We start from the raw sequence: 25,482 nt of genomic DNA, 5'->3' as shown, positions 1-25,482 counted from the left end.
CAGCATTGCTAAACTGATATTACTGGACAGGATGTCAGTTATGTTTTGGAAAATATTGCTCCAAGCTGGATCATATGAAAAATATTCTTCACCTATAATCTCTTCAAAATCTTACAAAATCATCCATGAAAGTTATTGTAATGTATGTTTAATGACCTTTTATTATACCTTGGATAGTTTTGAAATTGCATAAAAAGCCACAACTTTCCAATTATTTTGCTATACAGTAGATGGTTGGATGAGAGAGAGTTTTATTTTATTAAAAAAGTGGACAATTTTAATTTTGTGGGTGATGCAGAGTTCATTCTTCTGGGGGAATTATAAAGTCTGGAGTTTGAACAGTCTGGAGGGGACAACACTAAGTATAAATCAAAATAATGTAACTGAAAAACTGTAAAACCCTTTCTTTTCATTTGTGTTTCAACAGAATTGATTAAATGCAAGAGGGATCGTTCAGGTCAGCAGTGCCCACTTTGTTCTACCCCTCAAAAGAATAAGGGTAAATCTTTAAACGAACTAACATCTCAAGATCTAAGCTGTGCAAAACCAGTTATAGAAAACATTTACAAACTAAAAAATGTGACTACTCCAGAGGAGGGGAGTTTTATGGTTATATCAGCCAAAGATTTTGTGGCTCCAATGGGATCCCTTGTTTTAAATATGACAGATCAAAATGGAAATGAGGCAAACCTGGCCTGCAATGTTCAGAGACCAACCAAAATGTCTCAGATAACATTGGACAGAAAGGATGAATATACAATAATGAGGACTACATTTTCTTCCTTTTTGGTGTGCAGCATAGACTATGATCATATACAAAAACTATGGGGGATATTAGCAATGTACAGTGACTCCCCAATGAAACTTAAGAGAGACCTCCTTCTTACAAAGTCTCCTTTCATTAGTTATAAATACAAACAAGTGGGGTCTGGTGATGACGTGTTTACAGACATTGAGGCAGACTTTCGAGCAGAGCCAACCTGGTTAATGCAAGACTTAGTAACATTACAGTTGGACAGGTCAGCAACGACCCTCAACATGCTCCATATTAAGTACTTAACTGATGTCTATATCACTATTCCAAATTCTGTTCACAATCCTGCGAAAAACAGCTGGGTCATGATTAAAAAAAGTAACCAGACACGAACAGAGCATGCTGCAATCATTGGAGGAACTGTGGAAATAAACTGTCAAGTTGATGGAGATCCTGCACCAAACATTGAATGGGTTCTTCCCGATGGAAGCAAGATCAGAGCTCCATATTTAAGCGAAGAGGGTAGGATAACAATAACAAGGGATGGAAAATTTACTTTAAAAGCTGCTGACAGTTTTGACACAGGTGTTTATCATTGTATAGCAACAAACTATGTGGAGGCAGATGTGCTTAGTTTCAGAGTAACAGTTGTAAGTGCTGATGTGGAAGAAGAAGCTGTCAATGGAGGTGAACTTTCAGTTACTAATGGGGACATGCTGTATCTTCCCTGTGGCTCAAACGGAGTTCCTGATGCATCAGTGAACTGGATATTACCTGACCATTCTGTACTACAGGAGACATCCAGGAACAAACTTATTTTCCCCAATGGGACACTGAAAATTCAAGACACAACTCAGAGAGAGAGAGGACATTTTATATGTATAGCTGCTAATCAATATGGTCTTGACATTCTGACACACAGAGTTTTTGTGAAAGAGAGGAAACTTGAGTTTACCAATAAAAAAACACAGTTGGACCGGACTGAAAATGAAACTAATGAAGGATCAGGCACTGAAGAAGTTAAAGAAAATAACTACTTGGCCACAGGGAAAGTTGTAACACACAGAAGATTCCCAACCAGACGCATCAATACCAAGCTGGACAGCCAAGGAAATGTGAACACTGAGGTTCACAGAAGGAATAGAATAAACCAGCGCCTTAGAGGATATCGGAGGCAATTTACAAAAAACACAAGAAGGATCGATCCTCAGCGCTGGACAGAGATCTTAGAAAAGACAAAAAAGGGTTCAGTGAACAGTCAAACACCAATACAAAAAGAAGAAAATATCACAGAAATTGTATCAGGTGAGCCGGATGAAGCATCTGGTGAAGAATTCCTTCCAGTGGCTGAAAAGTTTTTGATAGTGACAGAAAAACACTCAACACAGTATGGCACAACTACAACTTCAACAAATACACAATCATACGCACCTTCATTAACAACATCAAAAAATGTCAATATTCACCAAGACAATATACACAAAACAGCAGTAAATAGGGAAATCACAGCCACCACAGGAGATTCTATTATATCAGAATATTCATACAAAAGTACTAAAAGTCCTCAATATATTGATACATTTACACACAACACAGTCAGCTATAACAACGAGCAACTGACCACTATAAGCATCTTAAACACCACATCAGTGGCAGCAGTGCCTGCACCTGAAGCTACTACAGGTATCCCGCACATGACATCAAGAGAAGTCACAACCAGTCCTTTGCTCCAATCTTTTCCTCTTACTAGTGCAGGGAATCTCAAAGGGGAAAGACAAGACTATACTACTGCATTCTACTCATTAACTGCAATCCCAAAAATAATGATTACTAGGCCACCAACTACCAGCAGTGTTCCTTATACTACAGCAAAGGAAACTTTAACTGCATCACCAATTGCATCCAGTAACTTCCATACTACTCACCATAATATAATAAAACCAACCACTGACAACGATGAACTACAAATTACAACTCATGATGATATCAACAAATTTTTTACTACATCTGGCTATTTGAATAACCTTGTAGATGATGTTTTTGCCAACCCACCACCTGAAATCCACTATGTTACATCTACATCTCCAGATACTATTACTGATACAGCTACATTATCGTATTCCCTCCCCATTCATAATACTATCAGAGATGAAACAACCACATTTAGTTTTTTGCCTACAACTTCCCAAAGTATTCTTGGTACATCCCAAAGCATTGAAAAGCCCTCTTATCTATCCATGGGTACTGCTCAAAGTACAATAAGTACTGATATAGAAGTAGTTACAGAACCACCTCCTATGCACAAATCAACTATCATAAATATACAAACTAATCCTAAACAAGATATTTACGATTCCCATATGTCACTTGCCACAACAAAAACTAAAAGCAGTTCACAACAAATCATCACTGAAAAAGATAATTCTGCATCAAGGCAGGGGTCTGAATATTTCACCAATTCTCAAGATAAGCATTCAACTCAACCAAGTGTTCAGAGCACAAGGATTCCATACTACCCTGAAAGAAAAGATGGGTTTGAGGGCAAAAATGTTTTTAGCATTGATTCTTCAACAAAGTCAAGCACAAAAGTATTTCTTTCTGAAACAGATATTGGGCCTATTTATATTCACAGTACTCAGAAAATAATTTCACCAAGTCTGTCAGCTGGCTCCACTATTATTTCTCATCAACAGATTCAGATAGTTAAAGACGTTACAACATTGGTGCCAACGCTAAGGCGTTATGGTCGCAGGAGAATTCCTGGAAGGAGACGCATTGTAAGACCAGGTCGTTATCCAAACTTTAAAATCCATCAATTTGGGAAGTTTGGCAAATCTATTTTAAGAGAGCTGTCCACAGCTACAACACCTCACACCACAGTTTCTGATACTAGTGAACAAAATCAATTGCTATACAGTCCTGAATCTTCAAGTACAAACATTTACACACCAACTGAACAATCTACCATAAGATCTTTAGAGACTATGCATGGCGAAGAAACCACCACTCAAGCAAATGCAGGATTAAAATATAGTGATCCATCAATTAGTATTGAGATTACCCCTTCACAGCCTGTTACCTATAGAAATCCCAAAGATGTTACTTTGGGTATGTTGATTCCTGGCAGCACAAACAGGGCTATAACACAAACACAAGCTGTAACTACAGATATTCCAACAAGATTATCTAGCACAGAAAGTGCAGTCCTGCTAAAACCCACTTCTTACCATGTCACTACGAGGCATGGAGTTACCTCCAAAGTAATTAGAAGGAAAATTCCGTGGCATAGATTATTTGGTAACAGCCAGATAAATCAAAGGGAAATATTAAAGAAGATAAGAAAAAATAGTAATGCAATATCTGTAAATAATATCCATACTCCAACATCTGGCATCCCACCTCCCAAAATGTCTACAGCTATTGAATCAACTCAGTCTACTGTGAGCAGTTCAAACATTTCACCCATCACATCTTTGATAACAACAGAGAGCAAGACAGCACTATATCCAAAAACTGTGAAAGCTACACATTTTTTAATTAATCCTGATCATGATCCTGACTTAGTAACACCCAGCACAGTTCACTCAACTTCTGTTAATGAAGCTACAAGTGTAATTAATCTTGTTGTAAGTCGTACAACACCCACATCAGTTTTCTCAACCAGATCCCAAAACACAGCTGTTTCTGAGCCAACCGATACCACACCAGCAACTCCATTTTATCATTCTAGTCCTGGGTCACAACTTGCTATAGTTCATTCAAGCGCCACAAAAGCAGCTGCCACTGCTGCTTCTAGAACCAAACCAGGTGGTGCAAAAATAACTATTCCAACAACCAATTCAAGTGATGCATGGTCCAAGACATATCCTACCACTTCGTTTTTAGATACCACTTTTAAACATGTGAGTTTTACTTCTCAAAAAGAAGATCTCTCTTCAACAATAACCCCAGTAACATCTGCCTTTGTTGAAAGTACAACAAGACTTAGATACCTGAGACGAAAAAGACCAAGGAAAAAGCACCCTTATAGCAGCTTTGCAAAACACAATCATTGGAAGTCAACAACAAATTCAAACAAGCCTACTACTCCGCAAGAAGAAACCACCAAATCGTATAAAATAACTCCACCCTCAGACTCCTTACCTAATACTGTTACTATAGCACATAAAACAGCAATGGCGACTGTAAAAAATGATATTCCTATGACCCCTGTTAAAATATTTTTCTTGACCAGTACTTCAAAGGCTCCTAGATTATTCCTGCAACCATCACCTGTGCTAAATGGCACTGATACATTACCAACTCAACATCTGGAACCATCTGATAATAATTTTGTTGTCACGTCTGACCAAGCGTTAAACAGCAAGAACAATTTTAAAAATACAATTGTTACTACAGCAAAACCAAAGGCAACATCATCAAACCATAAAGATAATTCAGCGAGCACTGTTTATCCACAGTCAGTGACAGCTAAAATCATTAGCAGTCTGACTGACCCATCACCCATATTAAGTCCATCCATAACCCAACCACCATTCATATCTGGAAAGAAAGTGGCTACATCTAATGTAGAGGTCAGGCCAGATACAAAAACATCAGATAGGAAAGTACACATAATAGCACATATTCCTGGCGTCTTGAAAAAAACAGTGCCGTTTAATCCCTCCTTCACCACAGCACAAGAAACAGATAAGAAAGCAACATTCAACAAATTGGAAGTAGGTCCATCAAATAATGACCGCTCTAAGGCACGCATTAAGGGAGGCAAAGCAGCAAGCTTCACAGTCCTTGCAAACTCTGATGCTTTTATTCCATGTGAAGCTACTGGAACCCCTACTCCTACTATTCTATGGACTAAAGTTTCTTCAGGTAAGCCATTTAACTTTTTATTGTATTTGCAGAAATGACTTTTGCTGGTATAATGTATATTTATACTAATATAGATGCATTTATTATTGAATGTGATATAATAATCAGAATTCATGTGCTTTGAGTATCTTGTACCTAAATATCTTTTAGTAATATGCCAAAATATACCATTTAGTAACCAATGCACTAGCATGTGAAACCTTGTTTAGTAGTGTTCCACAGCAGTTCATAAAACATCATGTGTGTGTATATACAACATTTTAAAGAACGCAGAAATCAGTTCACTTTTTCTTTTCGTATGATTTATATACATTTCCAGAAAAGTATGTATTTTTGAATAGGTTTCCAAGACCTGAAAGTTAACTAGAAAACACAAAACAGAAACAGATTATACTAAGGATGGCTGTGGAGAGGCAGATCTTCTAGGAAACATAAGTATACACACAGACTCAACACAATCATCTGGTTCTGTTTTTGAGGAGACCAAAACTTTGGCTAGCATGCAGTAAAAGGAGATTTTCATTGTATGATTAAAAAATCAATCTTTGTAGGATAGATGAGAGAACATTCAAACATACAGCAATATGTATGTGATAAAATGTGCCCTTAATGTATTTAGGCTGTTTTAACCCAGGTATTGGTTGTGAGTTTCAGATTGTGCATGTATATACAGTATATATATGTACAGCCCTCAAAAATTCCACTTGCCTGCTCGCATTTTGCGAGTGGATTTTGAGGACTGGCGAGTGTGGGCTGCCTGGGAGAGGGGGGGGCGAGCACCGCCGGCAGGCGGGTTGTATGGGAGCCGTTTTCCCAGCGATCGGAGGGGAAGAGAGAGTAGAGCCACCGCTTGGTTGATTAGAGCGCAGGGAACATAACAGCTTTCATTTCAATAGCTGTGTGTTCCCCACTGTGCCGTCATATACAGCCCCTCTTTTTCCGGGCACTTGGATAGACAGATCACCCGTCCAATCCTGGGACGGGTGGTCTGTCTATCAAAGTTCCCGGACAAGGGGGAGGGGCTGTATATGACGGCACGCGGCGGGGAACACACAGCTATTGAAATGAAAGCTGTTACGTTCCCGGCGCTCTAATCAACCAGGCGGTGGCTCTCCTCTCTCTCTTCCCCTGCACAGGTAGGCTGCATTGGGGACACAGGCTGAATTGGGGACACAGGCTGCATTGGGGGCACAGGCTGCATTAGGAGCACAGGCTGCATTAGGGGCACAGGCTGCATTGGGGATACAGGCTGCATTAGTGACACAGGCTGCACTGGCAGACACAGGCTGCATTGGCGGGCACAGGCTGCATTGGGAACTCAGGCTGCACTAGCGGATACAGGCTGCATTGGTGGACATAGACTGCATTGGGGACACAGGCTGCACTGGCGGACACAGGCTGCATTGGTGGCACAGGCTGCATTGGGGACACAGGCTGCACTGGTGGACACAGGCTGCATTGGTGGCACAGGCTGCATTGGGGATACAGGCTGCACTGACGGACACAGGTTGCACTGGTGGACACAGGCTGCAATGGTGACACAGGCTGCACTGGCAGACACGGGCTGCACTGGGGACACAGGCTGCACTAGGAGACACAGGCTGCACTGGGGACACAGGCTGCATAGGTGACACAGGCTGCATTGGTGGACACAGGCTGCATTGGTGGACACAGGCATGCTGCATTGGTGGACACGGCCAGGCTGCCTTGGTGGACACAGGCAGGCTGCATTGGTGAACACGGATAAAGTTGCTGTTAATATTTATTTTTATAACTTAATTCTGCATAAAACATTTAAGTGTCATTTCATGAGATAATTTATGAGGGTGTGTTTAGGGGTGGAATTAGGGGCGGCAGGGTGGGGGTTGGGCGGGGCATCTGGTGGCGAGTAACCCTTGAGGCCTGGCTAGTAGCTCAGGACTTGAAATTTTGAGCCCTGTATATGTGTGTATATATATATATATATATATATATATATATATATATATATATGTGTGTGTGTATATATATATATATATATATATATATACACTTTTTTATATATATATCATAATAATATAAACAGCTTTTTAAAATTGAAAGCCTATCCAACTCCAGACAAAATTATGTTATGTTAGATGAATTGGAAGATTCAGGAAAGGTGTGCCACCATTAGGAAATTATTTCTTATTTCCCACATTGTCACTGTCACTGTCATCGTCACTAGGAAGTGAGCAGGATCTCTGCAATCAGGACACAGACAGCAATAAAACACTTTTTTTGTAGTTGAACCTCTATCATTTTGTATTGCTGCCTTTGTACTTATTGGGGAATTTCCTCTAACTGTATATGTAGTGAGTGGAATAAAAAAACAAGAGTGAAGACACAGGGGAAATCTCCATAATAGACCCAAACAGCTATAAAACATTAAAGAGATTCCAGCCCTGACACACTTTATTTAAAATGAAATAAAAAATGTTATTCATTAATGTATTTCAAATTTTTATTATAAATTTTACAAATTTTATTTTGAAAAGGGACTTTTGTGTCAAAGACAAGACGTGGAAACAGGATGGAAGTTTTTCCAAATGGAACGTTGTTTATTTCTAATGTGGGAATCCAGGACCGAGGTCAATATCTTTGTGTGGCTACAAATCAGTATGGTTCAGACCGGCTACTCGTCACACTGTCTGTTATAACATTCCCTCCCAGGATTCTACAAGGCAAATCAAGGGAGATCACAGTGCACTCTGGTAGCTCTATTAACTTGAAATGCCAAGCAGAAGCAAGACCTTTCCCCACAATAACTTGGATACTGTCTAATGAAACCATTGCATCTGAGAAATCTGCCCATAATCACAAAGTTTTTGTACAAACCGATGGGACCCTCATCATTAAAGAAGTGTCTATTTATGATCGCGGGATTTATAAGTGCTTAGCTACCAACATAGCTGGGTCAGATACCTTTACAGTAAGGATTCAAGTTATTGCTGCCCCACCTGTTATTCTGGAAGATAAACGTCAGACAGTCCTTGCACTTTCAGGAGAGAATGTGAAACTCCATTGCTCTGCAAAAGGAAATCCTCAGCCTAGTGTTCACTGGGTAGCATTTGATGGCACAAAAGTGAAGCCATTGCAATATGTTAATGCAAAGCTCTTCCTTTTCTCTAATGGAACACTCTACATAAGAAATGCAGAACCCACAGATAATGGCAATTATGAGTGTATAGCAACAAGCTCTACTGGATCCGAGAGAAGAGTGGTCAGCCTCCATGTGGAGCAAATTGAGACGATTCCAAGGATTGTCCATGCATCTCCAAAATACACAGAAATGAACTATGGTGACAAACTGGTGCTAAACTGCACAGCAACTGGGGAGCCAAAACCAAGAATAATATGGAGACTGCCATCAAAAGCAGTGGTAGATCAGTGGCACAGGTAATATAAATGTGTTGTTCTTTATTGTTAGTATTTCATATTCAGGGATGGAATAACCATTGATGTGCAGTTAGTAGCCAGAGGCAAAGAGGTGATGTTTCCTTCATTTGTTGTTGGATATACATTTTTTCCCATTACTAGCAGCAGAAATACATTCTAATGGCTTATTTTCACATTGTGACCATATTTGAAGCCAAGTTAGGACTAGTAAAACTAATATTCTGTGTTAAAGCTGTGACTCTAGTAGAGTGGTGTTGATTTTGTTGCCAAAAGCTGTGTGCCCACAGGCTTCAGTGATAAAAAATGCACCCCTGGCATCTTTTTTTTATTAAAAGTAATGAAATTGTATTTCCTAGAAGAATTATTTTACATTACCATTTGTTAAACAATGCTGGCGTCCTTAAAATATACAGTTATTCCTTCCCCACCCTATTCTTTCCTTTGCCTATCCTCTCTCTTTCCTCTTCTTATCAGTTTTTTGTGTCCTGGGTATCCCCATGCACCCTCATTGCCCACCATAGAGACTATTTGTACCGTCATGTTGACTGTGGGCCTTGCTAGGCCTCTTTTATATTTGTACAGTATAATGCTGATCTGATTGAGACAAAAAAACTTGCATACTACCTCTGTTTTTTGCCTGAAAAATTGCTTGAAATATAGGGTGAAAGGGGAACCTTGTCTCAGACACTGCTTACTGGAAGGTATAGAGACAAGGCTCCAACGTCAACTTTTGGCTGTACTTGCAAAAAGGAATGAGTTCAACAATAGCATACCAAGGGTAGGTGTAACCAATAAGTAAGTACATTATTTGCTTGCAGTTTGTTTGGGTAGATTGATCTTCCACTCCATAGTGCTTGCATAGTTAGTCACCAATGTCACTTATGACCAGTGGAACATCTTCTCACAGGTAAGTAACTACTGACGCCAATGATCTTTTTAGCTACCTGTGAGGAAGAATTCTTCCCACTGATCAGCAATATAAAGGGGCAATCTTCCCATCCTCCTACTGACAAACAGTGCCTTTTCCCACTGATCATTGTTGTAAGGGGTCCCTCTTCTAATGAACATCAATGTAAAATAGTAATTTTCCAACTGGCAAAAATGTAAATGGGTCCTTCTCCCACTGACGACCATTGTAAAGGGCCCTTCTCCTACTGACCACCAATGTAAGGGGTCCAATGTAAGGGGTCTTTTTCCCATTAACCACCAATTTATTGGACTCTTTCTCTTTCTGACAATCTCTCTCCCACTGACTACCAATTAAAGTGATACTAAAAGTACTATTTTTTTTAATAACAAACATGTTATACTTACCTGCTCTGTGCAATGGTTTTGCACAGAGTAGCCCTGATCCTCCTCTTCTCAGGTCCACCACTGTTGTTTTGGGCTCCTCCCCCCCACCGAGTGCCCCCATAGCAGGTTGCTTGCTATGGGGAGAATAATGCGCGCTCTGTGTCCATTGACACACTGAACAGGGCTCAGCCCGGCCCCCTGCTCCCTCCTCACTGGCTGTGATTGGCAACAGCGAGAGCCAATGGCTTCCACTGCCAGCAGCTGCTCTTGTGCACATCACTGGATTGAGATCAGGCTCAGGTAATTATTAAGGGGGTCTGTGGGGGGAGGGAAGCTGCACACATTCTATGCATGAAAGTAAAAAACCTTCAGCCTTTAGAACCACTTAAGGGAGCCCTTTTCACACCAGCCAACATTCTTCACATTTACCACCAATGTAAGGTGACCCTTCTATTTCTGACCACTGGTTTAAGGTTCCCCTCTCCTAATAAACATCAATGTAAGGATGCATTTCTCCCACTGACACCAATACCAGTGTAAGAGGGCCTTCTCCCACTAACACCAATGTAGGGGGGAGGGTCCTTTTTACACCGACCATCAATTTAGGGGGCCCCTCTATAACTGACCACTTTTGTAAAGGGTCCATCTCTCACTGACTGCTAATGTAAAGGGGCCTTTCTCACACTTACCACCAATGTGAGGGGGCCTTTTTGCATTTTCCGAGTAAAACAAACACACAGACCCACACCTAACTACCAGTAAGTTCTCTTGCATACAAGTGGAGTATATCATATACCCAGTTTAGCTGAATTGACCACTTACTCTGAAAATAAAACAATCCCCTGCGGGATAATTATATATGTTGAAAGGATTTTTGAAAACACTTTTGCAGACTCATACCTTTCTCTGTTGTCTGTTTCAACATGTCCTTTCTCAAACTGATTTCCAAAGGTCAGCCTGCATTATAATCACTTGGTACAATATTAGTGTTATGCCCCGTACACACGGTCGGACTTTGTTCGGACATTCCGACAACAAAATCCTAGGATTTTTTCCGACGGATGTTGGCTCAAACTTGTCTTGCATACACACGGTCACACAAAGTTGTCGGAAAATCCGATCGTTCTGAACGCGGTGACGTAAAACACGTACGTCGGGACTATAAACGGGGCAGTGGCCAATAGCTTTCATCTCTTTATTTATTCTGAGCATGTGTGGCACTTTGTGTACACACGATCGGAATTTCCGACAACGGATTTTGTTGTCGGAAAATTTTATCTCCTGCTCTCCAACTTTGTGTGTCAGAAAATCTGATGGAAAATGTCCGATGGAGCCCACACACGGTTGGAATTTCCGACAAAACGCTCCGATCGGACATTTTCCATCGGAAAATCCGACCGTGTGTACGGGGCATTAGAGTGAGAAAATCTGCAGAGTTTACATTCCACTGGGCAATGGATAATCTTAGAAAGTGTTTAAATAAATACCCCTTTTGCAGGGGATGTTTGAAATCTGACTTGTAACTGTCTTCTAGGAAAGACTAAAGACTGTAAAGAATGTAATTTTAATTTCTTGTCATTTGTCAAAAAAAAATAATCACAGCAACTGCAGATTAAAAATGTAAAGGTATTTCATTGATATTACTTTTACAAAAGGTGCATTATCTCTTTAAATATAACACAACTGTTGTTATCAGTTATGTGGAAACATGTTGGGTGGAGCTTGGCCAGTGACGTTATTGTGCACGCTAGCGCCATCTTTATTTCTTTCAATGCAAGTTACTGATATCCAAATAGTAGATAATAAATAAATACCAGTTGTTGCGCTAATATAGTCTCACATAAAATTGTCAAAGAAATAAAAAAAATTTCATAGTCCATAAAAGTCTCTGTGGATCCTACTTGTCTGGGACATGCAACACTCATGAACCGGTGGGAGTAACCAGAGACTGTGATAACATAAAGGAGATCGTACCGCCCTAGTTTATTACACATTATTAGGTAAAACATAAACAAGCACAGTTGCATTCACATTATAAAAACTTGCTTCACGCGTGTAAAAGTTACTGACAGATCCCTCGATCCGTGGGAGGAAAGACGGAGCCGCTCCGCCGAATAGACGGCTGCAGACTGTAGTCACAGCGTCTCTGAAGCCTAGTAGTGGCCACTTTCCTGAACATCTGGACTGTGCACCACCCGGCGACCCAGAAGCTGGAAGAGTGGCCGCTCCTAGGCTTCACAGGCACTGTGACTACAGTCTGCAGCTGTCCATTCGGCGGAGCGGCTCTGTCTACTCTCCTGATGGATGGAGGGATTTGTCACTAAGCTTTTATACATGAGACCAGCCTGAAGCAATTTTTTTTTAAACACTTCAGCTCAGGAAGATTTACCCCCCTTCACGACCAGGCCATTTTTTGCGATACGGCACTGCGTTACTTTAACTGACAATTGCACGGTTGTGCTACATGGTACCCAAATAAAATTGTTGTCCTTTTCCCACATATAGAGCTTTATTTTGGTGGTATTTGATCACCTTTGCGTTTTTATTTTTTTGTGCTATAAACAAAAAAAGGCAGACAATTTTGAAAAAAATATATATTTTTAAAGTTCTGCTATAAAACATATCCAACAAAAAAAAAATCTAATTTCTTCACCATACTAGGCCAATATATATTCTGTTACATGTTTTTGGTAAAAAAAATCCCAATAAGCGTATACTGATTGGTTTGCACAAAAGTTATAGCGTCTACAAACTATGGGATATTTTTATTTATTTATTTATTTTTACTAGTAATGGCGGAGATCAGCGACTTATAGTAGGACTGTGATATTGCGGGATCAAATCAGACACTAACTGACACTTTTGACACCTTTTGGGGACCAGTGACACGAATACAGTATGATATAATGCTAAAAATATGCACTGTCACGGTACTAATGACACTGGCTGAGAAGGGGTTAACATCAGGGGCAATCAAATGGTTAAATGTGTTCCTAGCCAGTGCTTGTGTACTGTGTGGGAGGTTCTTTTACTAAGGAAAGGCATAGATCGGTGTGCCTGCTTTGCAGGACCACAGGATCAATGCCTTACCTACTGACAGAACAGCAATCTTCCTTGTTTACATAGGCAGATTGCCGTTTTACCTGTGTACTGAACAATCCGTGGGAGCTGGTGGACATCGAGTCCGTGGTACCCGCCGTTGGGTACGTGTGCGTGCCCCAAACCCGGAAGTGTCAGAGCACGTACTAGGTACCTGATCTGGCGCAGAGCGGCCGCCCTGCCACAGTATATCTACAGTGAATGAATGAAACCTTGTAGCAACAGCAGATAATGAGCAGTAGCATAAATAGAAAGAAACCTTTTTTTTTCATGTTGTGACCCTGCAAAATTTAGCATGAATCTGACCCCTGCTCCTGTCCTCTTCCCCTTTCTGCAACATAGGCAGACAGCAGGAGTCTGCACAGCTACTTGTTAGCAAACATTAGGATTTCAGGCAAGATCAGCAATTTGTTATCATGCTTCCATAACTGAAGTTCTAGTTGGAGCACAAAAATATAAACAAAGCAGGAGCTGATTGTAATATGTGCAGAATGGAAGATGTGTCACTACTGCCATTATTTAGTCCTTGCTATGTGCAAGCTATCATTTTTTCTTGGATTAGGATTTGTAAAAAAAAAAAAAAAGACTACGTTTTTAGTAAAGAGCTACGGATTTATCCCCTCTAAAAGTACAAATATTTTCAAATCCAATTACTTTAAACTAGAAATCTGAAATTCATATGATTCTAAAAGAAATGTTATCCAGCACAGTTGTCATGTTTGGTTTTATTGCTAGTCTAATGTGGGCTAAATCTAATTCTCAAGCACTCTCGGGTGTAATCAGCATAATGAAACCCACAAGAGCATGTAAAAAATAGACCAAATGTGGTACATTACTATCGATACAAGAGGGCTTTTATTCTACACGATAGGTTTTAGCAGTGTGTACTTTAGAATCATTCCCAAATATGAAAACCTTTACCTGTCAGTATTTTTCCTCAGGGCCCTCATCTGTTGCACAATATGAGTAGTAAATATTTAAACTAAACAGTTTTATTTTATATGGACTTTCTGCTTTAAAAGAAAACCCTATTCTTTTTATGGTTTATGAACGTGATCTGAATTTGGCGTTTCCTTAATCAATTTAGTTGGTTTGTTTAGGATTCAGTCACTATTTAGTAACAACTGTGATCAAACCATGATATAGAGGATTCCGCCTGCAATGGTCCACCACAAACTGCATGTGTATACATGCCTTCTACTGTGTTAGTTACATAGGTTGAAAAAAGACACTAGACCATCGAGTTCAAGCAACCACAAATAAAAAACCTCCATATACACTATCTTATACCCATAGTTTATCCAGAGAAAGGCTAAAATAAAAAACCCAATGATGATCCAATTCGCTCCAGTGGGAAAAAAACATTCCTTCCTGATCTCCGTGGAGGCAATCTTATATTGGATCAACTACCCCTGGCATTATTACCTCCAAAAATTAGCATTTAGATATATTTTGTGCATTTAGGAATGCATCCAGCTCTTTTTTAAAACAATCTACTGATCAGGCCAAAACTAGTTCTTGAGGGAGCCTATTCCACATTTTCACAGCTTTTATTGTGAAGAAGCTTTTCCATATATATGTAGGGCATAACGCATGCCCCCTTGTCGTCTGGGATGACCTGAAAGTAGATAACTCTACACCAAGTCCACTAAATGGACCACTTATGCATTTCTACATGTTGATCATAACCCCCCTTAATCTCCTCTTCTCAAGAGAGAATAGATCAGTTCAGCTAATCTTTCCTTATAGCTAAGCGCCTCCATGCCTCTTATCAGTTTGGTTGCCCTTCTGTGCACTTTCTCCAGTTCACGGATATCCTTTTTGTGAATTGGTGCCCAAAACTGAACTGCATATTCTAGATGAGGTCTTACTAATGATTTGTACAGTGACAAAACGATGTCTCTCACTCTAGAGTCTATACCTTTTTTAAGTATTTTTCTAGCTTTGGAAACTGCAGCTTGTCATTGCATGGTATTAGGTCTATGATCTACCAGAAGACCCAGAGCCTTTTCCACCACTGACTCCCCCAGCTATTCTCCTCCTAGTAGGTATGATGCATGCATGTTTTTAGCCCCCAAGTGCATAATTTTACATTTATCAACCTCCTCATTTGCCACATAGTAGCCCAATTAGATGTGTGTTAAGGTTGGCTTGTAAGTTGGAGACATCCTGTAAGGACATAATTCCACGGCATAGCTTAGTGTCATCTGCAAACACTGAAATGTTAAAAAGTAAAAGTCCTAACACTGAACCTTTGGGTACACCACTATAACCTTAGACCAGTGATGGGGAACCGTGGCACCCCAGATGTTTTGGAACTAAATTTCCAATGATGCTCAATTACACTGCAAAGTGCATGAGCATCATGGGAAATGTAGTTCCAAAACATCTGGGGTGCCAAGGTTCGCCATCACTGCCTTAGACCATTTAGAGAATGAATAATCACTACTCCCTGAATACGATCTTTTGGCCAGTTTTCTATTCATTTACAAATTTAATTTTCGAAGCCTATAGACTGTAATGCTCCGTACACACGGTCGAATTTTCCGACGGAAATTGTCGATGGGAGCTTTTTGTCAGAAATTCCGACCGTGTGTAGGCTCCATCGGACATTTTCCATCCGAATTTCCGTCACACAAAATTTGAGGTCTGGATCTCAAATTTTCCGACAACAAAATCTGTTGTGGGAAATTTCGATTGTGTGTGTACACAATTCCCATGCACAAAGTTCCACGCATCTTTGGAATCAAGCAGAAGAGCCGCACTGGCTATTGAACTTCATTTTTCTTGGCTCGTTGTACGTGTTGTACGTCACCGCGTTCTTGACGTTCGGAATTTCCGACAAGCTTTGTGTGACCGTGTGTATGCAAGACAAGTTTGAGCCAACATCCGTCTGAAAAAATCCATGGATTTTGTTGTTGGAATGTTCGATCAGTGTGCGATCGTGTGTACGCGGCATAAGTGTGTGGGGAACTGTGTCAAATGTTTTTGCAAAATCCAAGTATACTATGTCCACAGCCACTCCCTTGTTTAAGTTTTTGCCTACTTCCTCATAAAAAAAATCATATGTGTTTGACAACTTCAGTCTTTCGTGAATCCATGATGATTATTCCTTAAAATATTATTTTCTAGCAAAAAATCCCCTATGTGATCTTTTATTAATCTCTCTAGTATCTTCCTGACTATAGAAGTTAAATTAATCAGTTTGTAGTTGCTCAGTAAAGATTTTTTCCCCTTTTTAAATATAGGCACCACATTCTTCTTACACCAATCCAGCGGTACCATGCCAGTAATTAAAAAGTCTAAAAAAATTAGAAACAATGGGTTAGACGTAGTAGAGCTTAGCTCTATGAGGTCAGTAACCGGATCGGGTAGTCAGCCAAGCAAATGTCAGAGAGCCAGAGATAAACGTAGTAGTACAGCAAGCAGGATCAGGAGCCAGAAGGAAGGTCAGCCGAGCAAGTCTTCAACAGGAATGCAGGAGAAAGTCACTGTGATGTTGACAAAGGTGAAGGCAGAGATCAAGTGAGCTGGGCGGCTTTAAGTAGGCAGGACTGACGAGCAGAATCAACAACAGCTAGGTAACTGTGGAGAGAGATGTGAGCTGGCAATTAGCCGACAGCTGAGCTGCCAGCTCAGAGACGGAAGGGCTTAAGCTATTCAGTTCAGTTCCAGTTGCCTTCGCCTTGGTCAACACATCCAGAGACTCTCTCCTGTGTACCTGTTGAAGACTTGCTTGGCTGACATCCCTTCTGGTTCCTGATCCTGCTTGCTGTTCCACTGCGCTGATTCTCCGGTTTCCTGATTTCCTGGCCTGTCGTGAAGTATGCTGATCTCTGGCTCCCTGACGCCCTGGCTTGTCTGACTATCCATTCGGGTTACCAAACTCTGGCTATGATTTGACTATTTTGCTCTGTTTACCTTTTACTATTATTATTAAACAAGTGTGATTTTAACTGAACTTCTGTCTCGGTCTGATTCATGGTTTCTGACAGAACACTTCTGCACTCATCTGTGAAAAGCGCCAGTGGCGGACCTGCCTATTCTGATGTTCAATGGCAAATGCCAATCAAGCTCCATGGTGCCGAGCAGTGAGCACAGGGCCTACTAGAGGATCTCAAGCCCTCAGGCCACCCTCATGAAGTCTGTTTCTGATTTTTTGGTCAGAGACATTCACACCAGTGGCCTGCTGGAGGTCATTTTGTAGGGCTCTGGCAGTGCTCACCCTGTTCCTCCTCGCACAAAGGAGCAGATACCGGTCCTGGTGATGGGTTAAGGACCTTATACGGCCCTGTCCAACTCTCCTAGGGTAACTGCCTGTCACCTGGAATCTCCTCAATGCTCTTGAGACTCTGCTGGGAGATGTAGTAAACCTTCTGGCAATGGCACATATTGATATGCCCTCCTGGAGGGGTTGGACTGCCTGTGCAACCATTATAGGGTCCAGGTATCACCCCATGCTACCAGTAGTGACACTGACCCTAGCCAAATGCAAAACTAGTGAGAAACAGTCAGAAAGGATGAGTAGGGAAAAAAATGTCTGTGGCCTCCACCTGTAAAACCATTCCTGTTTTGGAAGTCGTCTCATTGTTGCCCATCTAGTGCACCTGTTGTTAATTTCATTAACACCAAAGCAGCTGAAACTGATTAACAACCCCCTCTGCTACTTAACTGACCAGATCAATATCCCAGGAGTATAATTGACTTGATGCTATACTCTGATTAAAAAGTGTTCCTTTATTTTTTTTTTTAGTAGTGTATTTGACTTAGTACATGCTTTAAGGCCCATCTAAATATGTAGGGAGTTTGGCAGCTGTTAGAACCACCTGCCAAACACTCAAAAAAAATGCAACACGGAGAAGGCCTTAAAGCGGTTGTAAACCGTTGGATGTTTTTTTTCTTTTTCTTACCTGCAAGGTAATGTCATAATGTGCTAGTATGCATCCCATACTAGCAAATTATGTGAAACTTACCTGAAAATGAAGCATTTCAGCGATGCAATGTCATCGCTGGAGGCTGTTTCCATCTTCACCCGTCTTGCTTTCGGGTTTGTGGACTCCAGCTCTGTGACATCACTCTTTCAGAGCACATGCGCCAGTGATGTCACTGGCTGCATGTACAGTAAATATCTCCTAAACTATGCACATTTAGGAGATATTTACACTACCTATAGGTAAGCCTTATTATGTGCTTACCTATAGGTAAAATTTTGTGATAGACGTTTACTTCCTCTTCAAAATATTATTACTATACATCTGTTCTTCCACTGTACCTGTGCCAGTAGCTGTGAAATCCAGATGTAAGAGGCTCTGGTGTAAAGATTGCATTTCTTTAAGAATATAAACTGAGCAAAATTATAAACACAACACTTTTGTGTCTGCCCCTATTTATCATGAGCTGAAGGCAAAGATCTATGACTTTTTCTATGTACACAAAAGGCCTATTTCTCTCAAATATTGTTCACAAATCTGTCTAAATCTGTGTTAGTGAGCACTTTTCCTTTGTCGAGATAATCCATCCGCCTCACAGGTGTGGCATATCAAGATGCTGATTAGACAACATGATTATTGCACAGGTGTGTCTTAGGCTGGCCACAATAAAGTTCGATTCACATCTATGCATGTTGCTTTTGAGCGTTTCTGGAGTTTTTTTTGTGGTGCTTGCCGCGTTTTTTAACAGCGTTTTTACAGCGTTTTTGTGGCGTTTTTGCCGCGTTTTGCATATTTTTTTTTTTTTTTTAGTTTTTTTTTAGACTGTATACAGTCTAAAAAAAAAAAGGCCAAAAACGCAAAATGCGTCAAAAAGGCCGCAAGAACGCTGTAAAAACGCTGCAAAAACACTGCACTTGCGTTTTTGATGCTAGTCCATTGAATTCTATTACATGCAAAACGCTGCATTTTGCATTAAAAAAAGTCCCTGACCCTTTCCAAAAACGCAGAGGTACAAAAAGGCATTGATGTGAACATGTTCCATAGGAACCCATGTTAAAAAATTCCCATGCATTTCTGCAAAATGCAAAATGCATCAAAAAACGCGTTAGTGTGAATGGAGCCGACACTAAAATGTGCAGTTTTACCACACAGCACAATGCCACAGAGGTCGCAAGTTTTAAGGGAGCGTGCAATTGGCATGCTAACTGCAGGAATGTCCACCAGAGCTGTTGCCCTTAATTTGTCCCCAAAGGCATTTCAGAGAATTTTAACACTGATTTAGACAGATTTATGAACAATATTTGAGAGAAATAGGCCTTTTGTGTACATAGAAAAAGTCGTAGATCTTTGCATTCAGCTCATGATAAATAGGGACAAACACAAAAGTGTTGCGTTTATAACTTTGTGCAGTGTATAAAACTAAAGCTTTACCTGTTTAAGTCTAGCCAAACATTCTACTGTAATATACCCTACATCTGAAATCTCTTTGGTTTTGTTTGTACACTTCCTTCGTTTGACTTCCAGTTATATTAATCCAATTCATTTTTTATTTCTTTTTACATTTATCATTCAAGTCAGCCCTCGTGTATCCTTTTTTAAGAATACTGGCATAGAGCATATTGCTGTTACATTCTATCACAGCTATATTTACTTGCCTTTTCAATGCTTCCATTTCCTTCTCCTGGCTTCAAATTAAAGTAAAATAAATTTAACATGCAATGAGTTACTGAGTGAAAGAGTTCTTTGTGTTATTCACAAACATGTGCTCAGAACTTTCCACAAATCCACAGGACCTAAAAGATTTGAAATGAAAATTGTTTTGCGGGGGAGGCAATTTTCCTTTGCACCTCTCAGCATGATGCAATGGAGCCAAAGTTATCTCTTCAAACCTCTTTGTGCCTGAAATTTGGAAAATCAGAGTATTTACCTGCTGGTAGGATACTTAATTAAAGGTGCCAATACATGTAAGTCTGATAATAGATAACCATGTAAAGCAGGGATCTTCAAACTAGGCCCTCCAGCTGTTGCGGAACTACACATCCCACAAGGCATTGTAAAACTTTGACATTCACAGACATGACTAGGCATGATGGGAATTGTAGTTTCTAAACAACTGAAGGGCCATAGTTTGGAGATCCTTGATGTAAAGAGAAGAGAACAGGTGCCTCCAGGTTAGAACCAGTAGCATTTAATAGATTACAGTTGCAATCATCTGCTTACATCAAAGTAATAGAAATCCAACACATGTCCTATCCACACTGATGTGGCGTTTGTCCAGCGCTTAGGCGTTGTTGCAGCTTTTCCATACAAGGAGAATTCTGTCCAGCAGGGTTTCCGGTGGACTGGAGAGCTGTGACTGAGGCTTGGTTGAAGCTGTGGTCAGTGGTGGAACGCAGCGTTGGGCGCTGTGACATCACTGGTGGTCAGAATGATGTTTCGGAGCATGCGCTCTCATAGATAAACATGTCATATGATTTCAGAGATTTCCTAGGCCCATAGGAGAGAGATTTCTTAGGTCCACCTGATGTTCCACCAGTACTAAATGGGGACTCAGATAACATTATATTTAGCATACAGGTAATAAAAGGATAATCTCCCTTTCATGTGAAAAAAGAAGTGAGCGAAGATAGGTTGCAAACATGGCACTAACGTAAAATCTCTTCAACTACAGATGCAAACGTAGAGTTTTTGGGTTTTTTTTATAATCTTTATTTAACAAAACATTTTTACAGTTATTATTATCCAACATTTACAAATCCATTCTTATCTAGCAGTATATTTGAAATACATTTCGCTTTCGCATAAACACATAAAGTCAATTCCTGGCCTCTAGTTTATCCCCTAAATTTACCTTATATTAAGTCCATGACCCCCTGCTATCTTCAATCTCCCCACTTTTCATACAACCCCCCCCCCCCCCCCGCTTTCTCACATACACAGTTACTGGAAGGGAGAGCAGAGAGCTGCTGAATGACAGTCACGGCTCTTGGCTCAGAGCAGAGGGGGAGAACTGAGCGATCAGCAGTGTTTGATTGCTTAGTTCTCACAACAGAGCTGGCAGGGGACAGATGCAACAATGCTCCAGCCACACAGGTGAGTATAAATGTTTATTTTTTGTAAATCCTGAACTTCTCTTCTAAAGTGGTTGTAAACCCTTACATATGCCCACTGAAGTGACTAGCCTCAAATGATACACAGAGATTAATCAAATCCTCCTACATACTGTGCATTGTACTTGTTTAAAGTTTATTTCTCAGCAGTAAAAGGAAAGTGGGGGGATCTGTTGTCACACACACTGCATAGCTACAGCACAGAGCTCAGTGAAACTTGAATGGAGGGAATGGGCGCACTCTCCTCTACACAGAATTATAGGAAAATATACACAGCTGAGGCTGTCAGTCAGCTGCTGTATGCTGGAGGGGAGTGGGACAATGCTGTGGAGTTGGCTTGGACTATTATCAGTGATAATGCGGATAAGAGAGGTAGGAGACAGCAGCGTGAAACTACACTTTCATGTTGAGATGGGTAAATATAGAGTAACAGAGGGCCTTGCTCTTCCAAAAATGCTGCTACACTATTTCTAAGAAAAGGACCAAAAATAATCATTTGGTTAGGTGACTTGTGTTGAAGTACAAGTCTGCTTTACTCTCCCCTTATATTTCCATATTATTTATATAAATGTAATATTTCATTATAGATCAGTTTTAGCAATGATAAGAAATTAATTTAAAAAAAGAAACTACTGTTGCTGATTCAATACTTTTTCTTATTGTCTACAGGATGGGAAGTCGGATTCAAGTGTACCCCGATGGCTCACTCATCATCCAGTCTGTAAATGAAAAGGATGCCGGTGATTATTTGTGTGTAGCAAGAAATAAAATGGGAGATGATGTAATTCTCATGAAAGTCAGTATGACTATGAAACCTGCAAAGATAATACAAAAACAGCAGCTCATGAAGGAAGTTCCATATGGAAAAGACTTCAAAGTAGACTGCAAGGCTTTAGGTTCTCCATTTCCAGAAATATCTTGGACTTTACCTGACGGCACAGTAATAAACAATGTTCTACAAGCTGATGACAGTGGTAGGAGGGTACGGAGATATGTTCTCTTTGACAATGGTACTTTGTATCTCAACAAAGTAGGGATGGCTGAAGAGGGAGATTACACATGTTACGCTGAAAACACATTAGGAAGAGATGAAATGAAAATCCATATTTCTGTGGTCACTGCTGCTCCACGCATTAAAATAAACACCAGAACAAAATTTGAGGCAAGAGCTGGTGGTCGCGTGGTTCTGGATTGTGAGGCTACTGGAGAACCAAAGCCTAAAATATTTTGGTTGCTTCCATCAAGTGACATGATAGCCACATCCCATGACAGATATTTATTGCATGAAAATGGATCTTTGACTATCAACCTTGTGAAATTGTTGGATGCAGGCGAGTACATGTGTGTGGCACGTAATCCTGCAGGAGATGACACAAAGCTCCTCAAATTAGATGTTCATTCAACACCACCTGTTATTAATGGTTTATATACAAATAAGACAATAATTAAAGATTCAGCCTTAAAACACTCTAGAAAATTAATCCACTGCAAAGCTGAAGGGACACCACCACTTCAAATCATGTGGATTATGCCTGATAATATTTATCTTACAGCACCATATCATGGCAGCAGAATTATAGTACATCAGAATGGAACACTGGAAATTCGGAATGTAAGGCCCTCTGATACAGCAGAATTCACTTGTGTTGCTCGCAACGATGGTGGTGAAAGTATGCTGGTGGTCCAGCTGGAAGTTCTGGAAGTGCTTAGGAGGCCAGTGTTTAAAAATCCATTCAATGAGAAGATAATTGCCAAACCAGGAAAAATGGCTATTCTTAACTGTTTTGCAGATGGAAATCCAACTCCAGAAATAATGTGGCTTCTGCCAAATGGCTCTAGATTTATAAGTGGGCAGATGATTTCAAAATATTATGCAGGAACTAATGGAACTTTAATTATTTACAGTCCAAACAAAAATGATGCAGGCAAGTATCGATGTTCAGCCCGAAATAAAGTAGGCTACATTGAAAAACTCATCATTCTTGAGGTGGGTCAAAAACCTAATATTCTGACACATCCAAGAGGACCGATAAAGGGTATCATTGGGGACATGCTGTCTTTACACTGTTTGTCTGATGGAATACCAAAGCCTAGTGTTATCTGGACACTCCCAAGTGGATATGTGATAGACAGACCTCAGTTTAGTGGGAAATATATGCTACTAGAAAATGGCACGCTGGTCATTCAAGAAGCAACTATACATGATCGCGGAAACTATTTGTGTAAGGTAAAAAATAATGCTGGTGAATCATCCATAAGTGTTCCTGTTATGATTGTAGCATATCCACCAAGGATTACAAATAAAGCCCCACAAAACATTCATACAAGAGCTGGTTCACCTGTACATCTAAACTGTATGGCCATTGGAATACCAAAGCCAGAGATAACTTGGGAGCTACCAGACTCATCAGTGTTAACAACAGCTAGTAAAGGACGGTCTACCGGGACTGAGCTTCTCCACCCCCAAGGAACATTAGTTGTACAAAACCCTAGACCTTCGGACTCTGGGGTATACAAATGTATTGTTAGAAATGCCCTTGGCATGGACAGCAGCTTAACATATTTAAAAGTTATCTAAAGCTACATAGAAGTAACCTCTACAGAACATGAATGCATTTGAAAGGAAGTAAAAAAAGGAGGAAGGTAGAGACAACTGACTCTAATGTTTGGATTACAAATGTAGGATCTTATCAATGCCTACATAAAATAAATGACTTACTTAAGGCACTTTTCTAAAACCTCCTTTATAAGGAAACTGTGAAAATAAAGAATGAAATATTATATATAAAACATTTTTATTCAAAAACTATACCATGGACATTTATTATTTTCCATTATACTTCTTTACAAACAAGAAAACATTTTTTTTTAAAAGATCTCAAGTTCAATATAATTAATAAATAAAATGAAAAAAAATGGTTGGCTGTTGCATTTTTAGACAAAGTATTTTTAAGGGAGAGAAATTAGAGCAGATGTATTTTTGTTTTAATGAACAAGAAATATATTTGACAGTTTTAAAAAATGAATTTGGGTTTATTTATAGACAGATGCACAGCTTTTGATATGGGAGCCAAAAGAATCACACACATACACATCATAAACTACTGCTAAAACGTAATGCTACCGGTATTGCAAGCACAACTTTAAGCCTTAACATAGGTTTATTTTTAAAATGAGCAGATTGCTCAAACAACCAATGTCCAGGTTTATAGTCTATGTACAGGGTTTGAGACTCTTATATATGCAACTCCTTACACCAAAAAGCAGGAGCAAACCTTTTTGTGATCAAACTGGATGAATAGAAGGATAAGTATAAAAAGGTTTGTGTTGCAGGTGAATCCATAAGAATTACTTCAGTATATAAAACATAACATGTTTACTTAAAGCACTACCTGACACACTGATGCTAATAACATATGAAAAAACACCAGCAAGTCTGAACCGATAAATGTCAGCATTGATTCAGTATAAAAATGGAGCTTGCGATACTCTTTTTTAGAGCAGATAAAAAAAAAAAAAGCTTTAACAAATTCTCATGACGTTGGGGAACCTAATAAAAATATCCTTTACCAAAATCTTATCTAAACACAAGTTTATGAAGATGAGCTTTTAATAACTTTTTTTTTGTTTCAATTAGAGTAGGAAAAGAATAAAACCCATGTCAGATTTTATTGGTGTCTTTGTCCACATTCGGTAGTTTTACCTGCTTTATTTGTCCTGGTGACCTATCCAAAATGTTACAAAATGAGAAGTAAGAGTAAATCTTCCATTGGGGACCCTTGTTCCAGTAATAGCTATCCAAGAGGTGAATTTCCCTCACTTTGTGGAGATGCCATCTCACTTCCTGCTGTGCCTGTTTTTCAACAAGAAGTGAAAGAGAATCTCCCAAAGGGACACAGACAGGAAGAAAGTAAAACAGGGAATTATACGTAAACTTTGTAATACAACCCATTACAAATAAAATAAAAAAGAAAGGCAAAACATTTGTGTATACATACATAAAAAAAAA

At 39.8% G+C, this 25,482-nt stretch overlaps 1 protein-coding gene across 1 annotated transcript in view; it reads left to right on the top strand.

Moving 5' to 3' along the window:
- The window catches only part of IGSF10 (immunoglobulin superfamily member 10), a 72,829-nt gene extending 48,259 nt beyond the window's left edge, over positions 1-24,570 (top strand). Inside the window, exons 5-7 of the mRNA XM_073626012.1 lie at positions 428-5,623; positions 8,140-9,040; positions 22,143-24,570. Coding sequence (XP_073482113.1) covers positions 428-5,623; positions 8,140-9,040; positions 22,143-24,051 — 8,006 coding nt within the window. The 3' untranslated portion in view covers positions 24,052-24,570. The remainder of the gene's footprint in view (positions 1-427; positions 5,624-8,139; positions 9,041-22,142) is intronic.
- The last annotated feature ends 912 nt before the right edge of the window (positions 24,571-25,482 follow it).

This window comes from Aquarana catesbeiana, linkage group LG04 (genome assembly GCF_042186555.1).
Source record: "Aquarana catesbeiana isolate 2022-GZ linkage group LG04, ASM4218655v1, whole genome shotgun sequence".
NCBI lineage: Eukaryota > Metazoa > Chordata > Amphibia > Anura > Ranidae > Aquarana > Aquarana catesbeiana.
This window is presented reverse-complemented; position numbering and strand designations above follow the sequence as displayed.